The 13524-nt window shown below is 34.4% G+C and overlaps 1 protein-coding gene and 1 long non-coding RNA gene across 3 annotated transcripts; one reads left to right on the plus strand and one right to left on the minus strand.

Annotated features, from left to right (window-relative positions):
- Positions 1-788: 788 nt before the first annotated feature.
- Positions 789-2375, minus strand: LOC113780459. Of its 2 annotated transcripts, none has more exons than XR_003469526.1 (3): positions 2020-2375; positions 1464-1775; positions 789-1334 (listed from the first exon to the last, which is right to left on the minus strand). It is a non-coding gene; the product is annotated as an uncharacterized LOC113780459 (long non-coding RNA). The 2 variants fall into 2 exon arrangements; XR_003469525.1 differs by having other exon boundaries at positions 1873-2375.
- A 6471-nt stretch (positions 2376-8846) lies between these two features.
- On the plus strand, positions 8847-9867 carry LOC113781927. The gene is made up of 2 exons (XM_027327804.1): positions 8847-9313; positions 9451-9867. Exons 1-2 carry the CDS (start codon positions 9228-9230, stop codon positions 9710-9712), a joined length of 348 nt encoding a protein of 115 aa, XP_027183605.1. The 5' UTR covers positions 8847-9227; the 3' UTR covers positions 9713-9867.
- The last annotated feature ends 3657 nt before the right edge of the window (positions 9868-13524 follow it).

The following is a 13524-nucleotide window of genomic DNA, read 5'->3' on the forward strand; positions in this document are numbered from 1 at the left end:
TAACGGATTGTTGGAAATCATCCATCATGATTTGATTTGTATTACCGTCCTAATAGCAGATTAAATAGACACTAGAAATAATATACCTGCAGATTAAATTTTGTATTATACATAAAAAATTTAGCATCCATTTGAAAAATTATTGTTTTTGGAAACTTTGAAGTTTGAAAGAATTGATTTTCCCACTCCACTCAAGAAAACTCATCTCTTATTTTTGGAAACTTTGGAAGAATTTATTCTTGTAATAACTTCCATAAATAACTTGAATAAATTCAAAATTCTTGTGATGGTAACAATTATACATTTTCAATTGTTTGGGGGTCAATGTGTATAGAAAAGATAATTTGTTAAAATTTACTAGGATCAAATAAGATGCAATTTTAAAATTTTCTAAATCTAATCCAAAGTTAAGTGGGTCAGTTGACCCTACTTGCTTTCACATGGCTCTGCCATTTGCACCTAACCCTCTTATAGTTTTAGTAAAACGGAAACTTGATTCAAAAATAGTTTCATGTAATATTGTTAACTAAAATACCTATATTGCCCTTACTTAAATAATGACTTGATTGCCTTGTATAATTAATAAAATCGTAGGGGATTATGTGGATAAGTGCAAAAATCATAATGAAATTAGGTGGATATTCGTGCAAATTATGGGGAGTTAACTGGCTATTATGATTCTGTTGTGCGCATGTTTTTAGCTCATCTAGTTCAATTGACATAACCGATCGTGTATTCTACCTATTTTTCACTCTATATAAATTCACAGGAGGATTATAATTATTTTGAAACCTTAGGGATAACGTGGCATTAGACAAAAGTACAAGAGATTACATGTAACGTACCCCAATTCTATCACTAGAACGGGAATGTCATCATGCTCAAATTGTTGATCTCTCTTGCTCCTTCTTTTCCCTCCGGTTCTTTTGAAAAAGTGCTATGCAATCATGCCTTTTCTTATGGGAAGATAGGTGGTTCCGATGTTTGTTTCTTCTGGAGCACTGAGGATGAATGGTAGCTTCAGTTGTGGAAGTAGTTACCAGTTTGAACCTGAGTTTTGATCAGAAACATAAACTGCTTAAGGATTATGTTTACAAAATAGAGATTTAATAGCTTCATAACCACAATTTAGTCAGTAGCTAATTATGCAACTCGCAATTGGGAGTTTAAACATTCAAGATCTACTATCACAACATCCTCGGTAATTAGCTCATTCATGCTAGTAACACTTTACTAAAATCACGTCTTCACAACATCATCATCGTACTTAAATACTCTTGAGCCCTCTCCTTTCTCTCCTTTCTTCATTGTACAGCTTGAAGGCTTCCTTGCATCTTTAAAAAAAAAAAGAAAAGGAAATGGTATTAGAGAATATATATATATATATATACCAGACATGTATCAGTACCTTAACTTAACGTTGAGTTATCGTTATGAAATGCATTGGTAATGGCAAATGATACCTCCTCACTTGAAAGTTGAAACGAATGACTACAGAATCTGATGCACAATTTACTGTGCATAGAAATTGAGGAGGAGTGTCGGATAATAGCAACTGACATAGCATATATGGCGTAATCTTTTCATTTGGCGATTTAGGAAACATGGCTAATGGAGGCTCAGCACTCTGGAGGTTGTAAGTTCGCGGATCGGAAAGAAACCAAGAAAGAGCGGAGCTGCAGCCGTTGGCTTCCGTTGACTCCACTCAACGCATAATTCTCAACATAATGCCTTCTCTGACTACATAGTAAAAGTGTCGGTCATTTTTTCAGTACCTGAAATGGATGCAACCAAAGGATAAGCCAAAGAAGAAGTACCTAAATGATTTTCTAAAATTTGATATTTCTCCATAATTAGCACAAGCAAGCTTACAGATGAAAGAACGAACTGCATCTGAAAGGTCGAGGCTAACAAATGGGATGCATTTCGTGAAGGAAAATTATGGGTATATATTACAATCAAGCAGTATGAGAAACTATCGAGAAACTAGAGGAAACCGAAAGACCGACTTAAATTTACCATTTTCCGGTACACAAATCTGCAGCCAGATGAACCCTTTGAGCAAAACCAACTAATTTTTTTTTTTTTTTTTTTTTCTAGAAATAGCTAGGGTAGTAAATAACATAAACGCATACATAAGGCTGCAAAGATACAAGGTTTCCTTAACGCAGGACGATGACACCGACGACCATCCCTATCTCTTGGCTGTAGAAACCGGAATAATCTTCGGTTTCATCTCTCCTGCGAAGGGAACCTCATCTTCGTTGTTCTATACTCAGAAATATGTGGCTAAGGTCCCTACTCGATATTTTTTAGAGATTTACTGGAGGAATGAAACGTTACTACTGTCTAATATGTTTTGCTTGGTCTGGCCCCAAGAGACCCAACCTTACGACATCTTTTTCTTTTGCATTTCACTTATCTTTAAGGGGCTCGCATGCTTAATTTCTGTCCTATGGTGGTTGCCATCTTGTGATTGTCGTACAAACATGGACAGATGTCATAGAGATCTGGCAATGGACAAAGATAATGACAAATTGTATTATGTCAGCTGGCTGAAGTCAGCTGCTTGCTAATAAAAAGTTTACACCACCATATCAGACTATCAGTCTCCCGAAAATTATATTTGCCCTCCAGTTAACACCTCTAACACTCCAATCATTTATTTTAGGGTTATTATCCGTCTATCCCCTTAAACTATATCACTACTATCAGTTTATCTCTTAACGTTATCTTTTAATCACTTTACCCCTATAAGTAATTCAACTCAACATGTTAATAAATTTTGGACAAAAATATCCTTTTATTTTATAGCATTACTACGTTGTTATTATCATTTTATTCGTTTGAATTATAGTGATACAATCATTTTAGTTCCTAACATTATTTTTTAGGCATTTTACCTCATCATTAATCTAACTAGTATGGTCAAAAAATTTTAAATATATTTATCCTTTTTTAGATATAATTAAAAATAAAAAGTTAGAATGGTTATTCTTCTTTTTTTTTCACTTTAAGAGATCGAAAAACATAAAAATAAAAGAGTTTTCTCAAATTTTTTTTTCACACTTATTAATACTAGGAAAAGAAAAGGAGATAGGAAAGAAGGAGACAACAAATTAGATTTTGCAAAAAATTAAAATAAAGAAAAGTCTAACATTATCGTATTACTTTAAGGTTTTCGGGATTAGAATTGAAATTTGGTGGTAAACGAAAAAGTGAAATAATTTTAAAATAATAAAAGTATTTAATTCTTTCTTATTTGTAATTTTTTTTTAAAAAATTGAGTTCTCTCTCTCCCCCTCCCCCTCTCCATCTTTCTATTTTTTTTTCAATATTAATAAGATTGTCAAGAAGAAAAAAATTAATACTTTGACTTTTTTTCTTGATATTAAAAGGAGAAGAGTCGCTCTAAATTTTTTGTTATTTTTATTATGCAAAGAGAATGGTATTTTCTTCTAAAGTTTTTTAACTTGCTAAGTTGGTTTAATGGTAGGATAAATTATCTAAAAAATAACTCTATGAGGTAAATTGATAATGAGACTATATTTTATGGGGGTAAAGTGATAATAATTTTAAGGGTTAAACATGTCTTTTCATTTTAATTAACAAACTCCGTTAAGTTTGGCCGTTAGTCTTGAGGGTAAAGTGACTAAAAGATAACGTTAAGGGGGAAATTGATAGTAACACCAAACGTTAAGGGGGTAAAGTGATAATAACCCTTTATTTTATGTTCCTTGAGTTTCCAAAATGCCCTCTTTTGTCCATTGTTTATGGCATTTCTTCTATGCTTATTCAAGTCCTAGATTTATGCTTGTTACTTTTTCGAATCAAAATCATCCCTTTTCATCAATTCAATGTAATCTTCTACTCACAATCTAAACAAATCATTACACCAGAATTTTAATCTAGCCTCAAATGCATTTAAATATCACAAGAATAACCTCCAATTACAATAATGTATCTTGTAAACACATCACCAAACTAGACAGAAATATATCTCATCGTAAATAGAACATATTCGACCCCTGCTGTGGTAAAATTGCTAGTATCCTTGGGCAGGGCTCTGCTGGCCTTAGGGGGATTAGTCTGGCAAAAAAAAAAAAAAGGCTGGGACACCCCCTAAGTGAAAAAAAGAACATATTCAAATCTTTAGTTGGCCACAAAATTGAGAAAAAAAAAAAAGAAACACACAATTAGTTCCAAATACTTGCGCCAAAAAAAAAAAGAAATAGAAAGCAATTTCGTCAATTAGATCATAATTCAGCATGAAAGGAGTGCTAGACACTTCTTTAGAAACGCCAATATTATTTGCCTTAGTTTACTCCTACTAATTAATTTAATGTCTAGTTAATTACTATCGTTAGTGTCACCATCTAGAGCTAGATGCTTGGTTTTGGACCTTTCGGTTTGCCTTGATGCATTTTTCTATCTTTGTTTGACAATTTCAAAGCTTAGACTTCATTAATCATTTCATGGTTGCATCATAGATGATAATAAACATTAAACAAATGTTTGATTGGACATTATTAATCTAAGGGTGACAGGTGTGACGAAGAATCGAATGGAATAATTTGCTGAAAGAAGAGAACTAGTAAAACAAATGCAATCCAATTTGAGATCGAGTCAAAGAACACTTTTCTCCAACTGGCCTGGGAAGGGTTGATGATGAGACGCTTAATTAAAGTGTATTCTACAATTCTTGAAATGATTGCAGGGTATGCAATATTGCAATGGAGCCTGTGTTCTGTATATACTATACACATCTACTTGTTGAAAATTCTGCATAGAATTCAGGGTGACAAGTATACTACCAATTCAATGCTTGTGGAAGAGAAATGGCACCGTCAAGTCCCCATCCAGCCTTCGAAAAAGTTCAAATGGACCCGTAAAGGTAATAATTTCATATCTTGATTCATGCCACGAGTCGGGGACAAATTTGATTGCAAAAAAATCATCTTATCTATGGGTGCTCTCCAGTTGTCTTTTGTTTCTAATTAAGCAACAATATCCGCCTTCTGATTAGCTTGATCTCGTTAAGGGCTTATAAACTTAATGAAAACCTTAATCTCAGCCCAAAAAACAAAAAAAAAAAAAAAAAAAAAAAAGAAAACGTTGCCAAAACTACGTTCTTATACTACCTGTTTCCTGACTTTTTCTGGTGCTGTAGAGCTTAAGTGGGAAGGGGTGTTTAAACTTTAAGCATGATCTAATCGTGCACATGGCTGTATGTAGCATACGGGTCTCGTAATGGACTAGTTCTCCAACAAGACCACCCACTAATATGTTTCTCCTTTCAGGAATGAGGATGGAATTTGATGCTTATAAGAGTAATGTTTGGTTTTTAAAGAAATGGTCATGAGGAGGAAGAATCCACCTCCATTATTGCCGAAGACTTTCCAGCATGAACCCTGATGCTACTTGAAAGATGTTTGAAGATAGCTAGAGTGGAGAAACGATATGTGAACACGACGTATTCTCAAATGTATGACCTTTTACCATTCGCTGAGAAAATTTTGGTTGGTCAATTATGGCGTTTCCACGTTTTGGTGTTTTCACTTAATGGCGTTTCCACGTTTTGGCTCATTCTCCGTTAACAAGAGGAGGTCTTGGTCTTTGGGGTTTGTAGGTTTATGTCCATGAAGCTGATTGGAGAATGGAGAATAAAACACGTATGTATGAAATGGATTAGGTTTACAAAGCTTATTGGAAAATAAAACACGTGTGAAATAGATTAGGTTTACAAATTCAATTCTAAACACTCTATATCATATATATATATATATATTATATATATTAAGCCTAAGCCCTGTATCTCTCTCTCTCTCTCTTAAATTTCCAGTTTTGCACCGCATGGTGGGTGGAGTGGCAAAATATGATTTATCCGGTTAAAAGAATGTATGCTAGAGGGTAGTCTACTACTAATAAATTATTTGCCAGCCTATTCGTTTTCTAGAAGCAGACAACATAAATGTGCAATATGGGGAATCTATAGCCAGTAGTGTTGTCAATTGTTATTGGATATTATTACAAGAAGAAAGGCCAAGAAGAATGTAAAAGATTAATACGCTACTATTCAATAAGCAATCTACTTCTAGCATAATTTTTATACAGGACTTGGCGCTCAGTCGCTAACTAAAAATGCTAACATGTAGAACAAGGAAAGAACTACTCCATAAATGTGAACATTCTGAGATAGACTGAAGGCTCAATTGCCTGGCAATATATATTTGTTTAGTCTAGTTCATAGGAAACTCGAAGTCTTATGAAATAAAGAAGAAAAAGAGTTTGATAGTTGAAAGATGAATCATGCAACCGAGTTAATGTTTCAATTGGTTGAGTTCGAGTTAGGAGATTTTAAATAAGAAAAAAAAAATGAATGTCTTTCTTGAGCAATACATATTCTAGTAATTAAATGTAAAATACAAAATTCAATCCTTGACCGTCATGCCTTATGAGACCACTGACACTGGAAGCTTATCGGTGTTGATGTACTTGTAAGTCATAGGGAATTTTTACCATTAGTTTTAGGTATCATACTAATGATTTTATAATCTAATAAACTTTTACTACGTTATCTAATAATTTAAACTCTAATATTTACCTAAAAGTTAATGTCTCTTTTTACTCATCAGTATGGTGCCTAATACGAACTCTCCTAAGTTTTAAGCCACTAATACTAACTTTTGGGAAGTTTTATGGTACCTTTTGGATACCATACTACTATTACGTATCTATTCATTGTTGGATGTATTAAAAAAGATATCAACTCTTAGATGGTTTTAAAAGTTTAAATTATTGAATGATGTGGTAAGAATTTATTGAATTGCAATCATGGGTATGATAATTGGTAGTATTTCCCTAAGTTTGTAAGTATTATTAGGTTAGTACAAATAATTAGCAACCAACTACCTGGCCACCACATATCTTGTACGCTAGGCGATCAATGGTTCAAACCTTACCTCTTATCGAAATTGCCGTTTAATGTGGCTTCTCTTAGAACCATATGGGTGTTCTGTGCATCTGTATGATTCGATGGTGGTTCAGTCCCCGTCAGTTTCCCGTGATTCTCTTGGATCACTCCCCTAATATAGATTAGAGTTGGAGTAAGTGTAGATGATGACAATAAATAAATAAAAAAAAAAGTACAAATAATTAGTAGGAAAAGTAGAGAAAAGATCAATTGCCAGTAATTTGGTAGAGTTGCACTTGGTGCAACCACACCACCGATTGAATTGTGAATACTATATAAATACTTACCTGTTATGGGCAGCTTTCTAGCTTTGTCTTTGGTTACTGGGTTAACGACTGGGCTGGAATTTGGACCGGACCCTAGTACAGTACAGCTGAGAATACGAAACCGAATCGTTATTGAATGACGGTGTCGTTCTCCGGGTCCTTGGGCTTCCTGTAATGGCATTCTGTTAAGTTTCCTAACGAATGAGCTTTTGGGCCCATGTGCGCCGACTTCGAAAATGAAATTGCACAAGAAGTGCCCGTTGCTTGCTATTGACATGTCCAAGGCCCGCTGTATAAGTAGAAGCATCGCCCAAGTGGAGCTAGTCAATTTAAAAATCAACTCAACATTAAATGCAAAATTTTTGGTTTCAGGTAAATTCATAATTTTAAAATTAGTCTAAATGGTTATACTAGAGCTAAAAAGAGCTAAATATGTTTATCATTAATTTGGATTTTATCAAAAATAAGAATGGTTGTCCTCTCAAAATTCTCAGTCCAAATCCTTACCCCGCTTAGATAATTCAATCAATTCTATAACCAAATTCGCTTGCTTACGTGTTCAGATTAAATATTAGGTACCTTGTACTTATTTAAACTTATGAAATCTATCGTAAAACAAAAATACAAGCATCTAAATAATGCAAAAAAAAAAAAAAGTGGTACTTAACTTTCATTATATCAAGAACGTAGTAAATGAAGATAAAAACATTCTATATTCTATAAGAATAAAAGTATAGGGTAATGTCATGGTTTAATAATCTTATAGCATAAAAAAATCACTTAAAATATGGTGTCCAAATGGTGAAAATGAAATAAGAACAATTTGATACAAGAATCCCTAGAAGATAAAATGATATATTTTTTCTTCTAACTACCGATCATGAAATGGTATATCTAAGTTTTCGCGTGTATATATATAGTAAATCTTATATGTACTAATGGTGTATACACTATCACAGTTAGATATACGACACATATGCAAAATTTGAGTTTTTAATTCAAATTCGAATTATGTATCATGCATTTAATGGTGAAAGTGTGTACACTGTGAGTGTATAGAAAATTAATTCATATATATATATATATATATATTTGTATGGTATTTTGCATCCAATTTTTAAGAATCGCTTATTGAATCTTATTGGGGTACCCATTTATAACTCATCTGTGCCACCAAATTCTAATAAATAACTCAACAATCGATTGATCATTAGGACGGTATCTACTCTCACCTCACCTGTCATCATTCTTATTCTAAAATGGGCTTCGATCTACAATTACGAGTCATGGGCATCTAAAATGGCATTAATTCATATAGAAGCATTATTCAATGAGATATCAAGCTAAATTAAAACTCAATCCAGATCTACTCTCTTTAGTAAGTGGAAGGAAAAATCTGTTTTAAGTTCCTTTGGACATGCACACGACCAAACTCAAGCTTTCTACTGTCTGTACTAGTATCAGAGCACAACGAATAACCCCGTATCAGAAAATATCAGAAAATACATAAATAAAAAAATATATATATAATATCCGACGAATATACAAAAGACAAACAAGATTGTCCAATCCTGCAACTGGAAGCAACCCAAAAAAAGGACTGAAAAGGTTCCGTACCATGAGCTCAACCATTGGTGGCAAACATAATGGGTTGTTCCTTAAAACATACACACATGCCTGGGGCAGTGATTTAGTTGGTTTAGTCCTCAAAAGCCCTAGGCCTTGCTTCTCCACCAATTTCTTATGTTAGCTACTTTTATCTAGTTGTTCAACTTAAGACTGAATTTAATGCTTATTAACTCTTTACCAGTTTTCTTGCTACTGATAAAGAAAGGAATAGAAACACTAGTTGTAATAGATTTCCTGTCAGAACCCACAAAAGAAAATCCAGCAACTGTTTATTTCTCTTCCATCTTCAGGACAACCCCTTGAACAAGAACAAGACTCTCCAGCAGCAACCGTTGAAAGCTTTAACGTCACATCTGTAAATGGCACCAGTCTTGAATACACAAACTGTCACTGGGCTTCCCATTTGTCTTTCTGGGTTTACGCATCCTGTTGCTCTCTCCAAAGAGTATGTACTACTTTTTAATTATCTGATCTACTCTCTCTGTCTTTTTTATTTATTAAAAATAAATACCTAATGGATATAGGAGTAACTTCTTCTTCTTCTTCTTTTTTTTACCCTTTGCTTTTTCTTTGGAGATTTAGGATGGCAGATCATGATCGCAGAAGAAAAGGGTTCAAGAAGTTAAGATTTGGAGCAAGCAAAGACTTGCATGCAATTGCAGATCAAGAGAGAGTAAGAAGGCTATTATCCCAAAGAAACCATGAAGAAGAGGAGGAGAGAGTTTCTCAAGAGATCAGAAGTGGAGAGGAAGTAGCTGGAGATCTGGCAGCTGCTGATGTTGTTCTTGTACTTCATGATCTATCATGCATCTCTTTGTCTTCTTGCACAGCTAAGGCTGCATAAGAATGTTCTCTACTTTTTAGGTCATTATTTAGGGGTTTTTTTTTTTTTTTTTTTCCTTTTTTCAGATGTAATCTTCTTTTAGATTAATTTAGGTAGATTCTTCTTGCTTCTGTATTTTCCCTTGTTAATTTGAGATCAAAGTCTGTTGAACTTTAGTTGCTTTTTCCTCGTCTTTTATTTTTTTGGTCTTTGTTTTTGGGTGTTGGGGCCTGGGGGATGAAGTGTTGAAATATTTGTTCTTGATCCGAAATGGATGCAGAAAGAAAGAAGGTTCGATGATTATTTGATCCGGTCTGAGAAATGGTTTGATCGTCAGAACAGGGCTGTGTTAAGTTCTGTCGATGAAGTTATGCCGGCGAGAACTAAATACCGCCGGAGACGGAGAAATGATGCCTGGTTGGTGGAGAGATACGCAGGCGTGCAACACTGCAACCGTGCGAGGCTGACCAGAAGATAAGGACAAAGGCCAAAGGCCAAAGGGCAGTCTAAGAGGAAAGGGCAACAACCCGACAACCAGATAAAATGGTACCGTCGAGTCTTAACTCTTATCAACTCTGAACTCTTACTTACCACATGGCAATCTTCTCGTTGTCGGGTAGAAAATATTAGATGCAAGGGATAATCTTAGAAATCTCCCCTAAGATGGGATTTCACTGGCCTCCCTTGAGGTTTTCAAAATATTAGCCACCCGCTAATTAGGCAGTAATAAATCCAACCCATTTAAAAAACACAAACAATATAAAATAATGTGTATCCGGAGAGAGAAAAAAAACTTCATTCCACAGCTACCCTTGAGATTGTCATTAGTAGGTTAATTTGTAATGTACTTAGGCATATAACAAGAATGAAAATTCGGGCGGTGTATTTGAAACTCTCGTCAAAGGCTAGGTTGCTATTTCATTTTGGAAGCTAGCAACCAACGGCTCTTTGTGAATAGCTTCTAACGTCTCTTTGCAGCCATACTCTTGCACGAAACTCTATATAACAGCAAAATGAAGTAGCAACAGATAAAAATGCTTGGGTGTTTTGATGAGTTTTGCCTATGTTATTAGGATTATATTTTGCCTCAGAAGAATAGCATACTTTGGCATCTCACTGTATGAAGCAACGCGCGTGCCTTCAATTTCATGTCTGAATCAAGACTTTTAAGTCCTGTACATCAATCACAACAACAAAATGGCGCAAAAAAGGCACCTCAATTTGGCGCCCTTGCAAATGGTTGTCATTTCAATTAAGCACACTTAGAGATGATTTAATTAATTCAATTAACATAATCATGAAATATAACATAAGTTTTGGGGATAATTAAGTCATTTCACCATATAATTTGTAATAATCAGGCCCCATCAATCTAATGGGGAGGTGGTTGATATTTCCAGAGGTTTCTGAAATTATCCCTGAATACAAACACCTCTAACAGCCTAATGCTCTATTATTACATTTCGATTGCCGTACAAATACCTATTTAGCTCTCTGCCTTGAATTTTATTTTATTTTTTTACTTTCAAGCTGCTCGTAGAATTTTAAATTTTTTATTTATTTTCAGACTACTTGTCCTTTATCATATTAACTTCATGTTACTTAATAAACTGTTTAGATTAGAGTTTTGTCTTTGAATAGTATATTAATTTTTGGAGTGTAAAATTTTTTGGAGTTTTTTAATGTACTTGCACTTTTTATAATGTGATATAGTTAAGATAAAAATGATGGTAAAAAAAAATAAAAAATTAATTGAAAACGTGTTTATAATGCAAGTATAAAAAATTGTTGGGCAAAAAATTCTAGCGGCCATTAAACTATTGTCAAGATCATGTTTTGGCCATCGAACTATTTTTCGTCAATAATTGGCCACTGAACAATTTAATCAGTAAACTCGTGACCATTTCGTCGATAATGATTCTTAATTTCTGAAATTAGCATGACACGTGGCAAAGCGTAGGACAATTTTGTCCAACAATAGATTTAACAACTCTTCTTTAGTGATTCTTTCATGCTTCCCAAATTCTCGCGTGTTTATCGCTAGTGGGTTCTCCTTTTTGGTCCAGCTGCTTTTGGAGGTCAAAAGCAAGCTTTGCTTTTTGGTGACACACGATGCTTGTCCTTCGGTCTTTTGGGCTTGTATATTAGGGCATTCCATGTAGTCTTTCGAAGATTATATGCCAGTTGAATGGCATTTCAGGGATGAGATCACATTTCTTGGTTGTAAAAGCCAGCAAAAATGTGGCTGCATTGATGTCCAAGCACAATTTATCTGTCTCGGGCATCATCCTCTTCACTTTTCGTGGAGACCCAACACCATGGTTCTCGGGCTCTTATAGTCGTCTGATCACAGAATCATTCTGCTCTTGATCCGTTTGCAACACATTGTTTTGTTACCAAATTGGTCAAAGAAACGATTTTTCTGTAGTTTAAGCTACATCTCCTATGGCAATAGAAGTGAGAGGCAGCTGACTAGTTGAGGTAAGGTAGGATGGGTTTGGAAAATGTCCATCAAGCTCAGGTCTGACTGATATATTGAGGGGAAGATGAATCCCACATTGGTATTCTGGAACAAACTGGCCAGGATTGCCTACCCACCCTTTCTTTCTACCCTAAAGTGTTGAACTGCAGTCTTCCCTGATTCTCGCTCGCTCTTCTCCTTGTCCTGCCAAACAAATTGTTGGACAAAATTGTTCTGTGTTTTGACACGTGTCCTGCTAATTTCAGAAATTAAGAGTCATTATCGACGAAATGGCCACGGGTTTACTGATTAAGTTGTTCAGTGGTTAATTATTGACGAAAAATAGTTCGATGGTCAAAACATGATCCTGACAATAGTTTAATGGCTGTTAGGGTTTTCTGCCCAAAATTTTTCAATTCAAATAAACCATTATTCAAAATTTTGAGAGGCATGAAAAAGTAGAAGATGTGAAAGCAAAGTTCTTAACCTCGTATCATAGATAATTACCTTTGTATACCTTTGAGATTTAACCATATATGGAAAACTTTAAATTCTTAAAATGAAACAAACAAACAACCAATCTTGGAGTGTAAAATATTTTGGTCATTTAATAGTCTAATTTGCAATATTTGATGAATTTTATGCAACTTTTAAGGTGAATTCTAATGGACACTAAAATAACATGAATATCACTTTTTTCCCTTATTATCCAATTAAATGAATTTGTCCTCTAAAATTTTCCATTTTTCTAAAAACAATACACTTAACCTAGCAAATCTAGAAATGAAAAAATAATAGCAAATCTCAAATTGGATTCAACTTTGTATATTGCACAAAAAACAAAAATATATACACTCAACAGGAGCAATAATTCGAAAAATATTTTTGTAGAGGACTTGGAATGCACGCGTTAAAAAAGAGGCCAAATTTCACTTATGCCAGCGTGGCAAAGCAAAAAGGACCTAATACTCTCCAACACTTACTCCTATTCTACACTAAGGAGAGGGACCTAAAGAAATCAAGGGTCAGGGAAAATCGTGAACAATCACTAGAAAAGTGTGAATAATAGAATGTAGGTCAAAAGATTTGATCACTTAACCTGCACCTAATCTATACAAGGGGGACGGGACTTAAAAGGAGAATCTGATGAATCACTATACTATAGGGAGGGGATTTAAAGGAAAATTCAATGAACCAACACTGAGGGTTGGATAATAGAATGTAGACCAAGGAATTTTTTCTTGACCTATATCCATTAGAGTAGTTGGTTCTCACGTGTCGTCATGATATCAAAAAACGAGGTGTGAAAAAATGTAAAATCAAAAAATCAAACAAAATTCCTGACTCACCGAGACACCGACCCTAAATGGGC

The sequence above is a fragment of the Coffea eugenioides genome, chromosome 1, assembly GCF_003713205.1.
Source record: "Coffea eugenioides isolate CCC68of chromosome 1, Ceug_1.0, whole genome shotgun sequence".
Taxonomy (NCBI): domain Eukaryota; kingdom Viridiplantae; phylum Streptophyta; class Magnoliopsida; order Gentianales; family Rubiaceae; genus Coffea; species Coffea eugenioides.

Coding starts and splice junctions, on each gene's coding strand:
- LOC113781927 (XM_027327804.1), top strand. CDS start 9,228: ATGGCACCAGTCTTGAATACACAAACTGTCACTGGGCTTCCCATTTGT. Junction 9,314..9,450: donor CCTGTTGCTCTCTCCAAAGA/GTATGTACTACT, acceptor TTGGAGATTTAG/GATGGCAGATCATGATCGCA.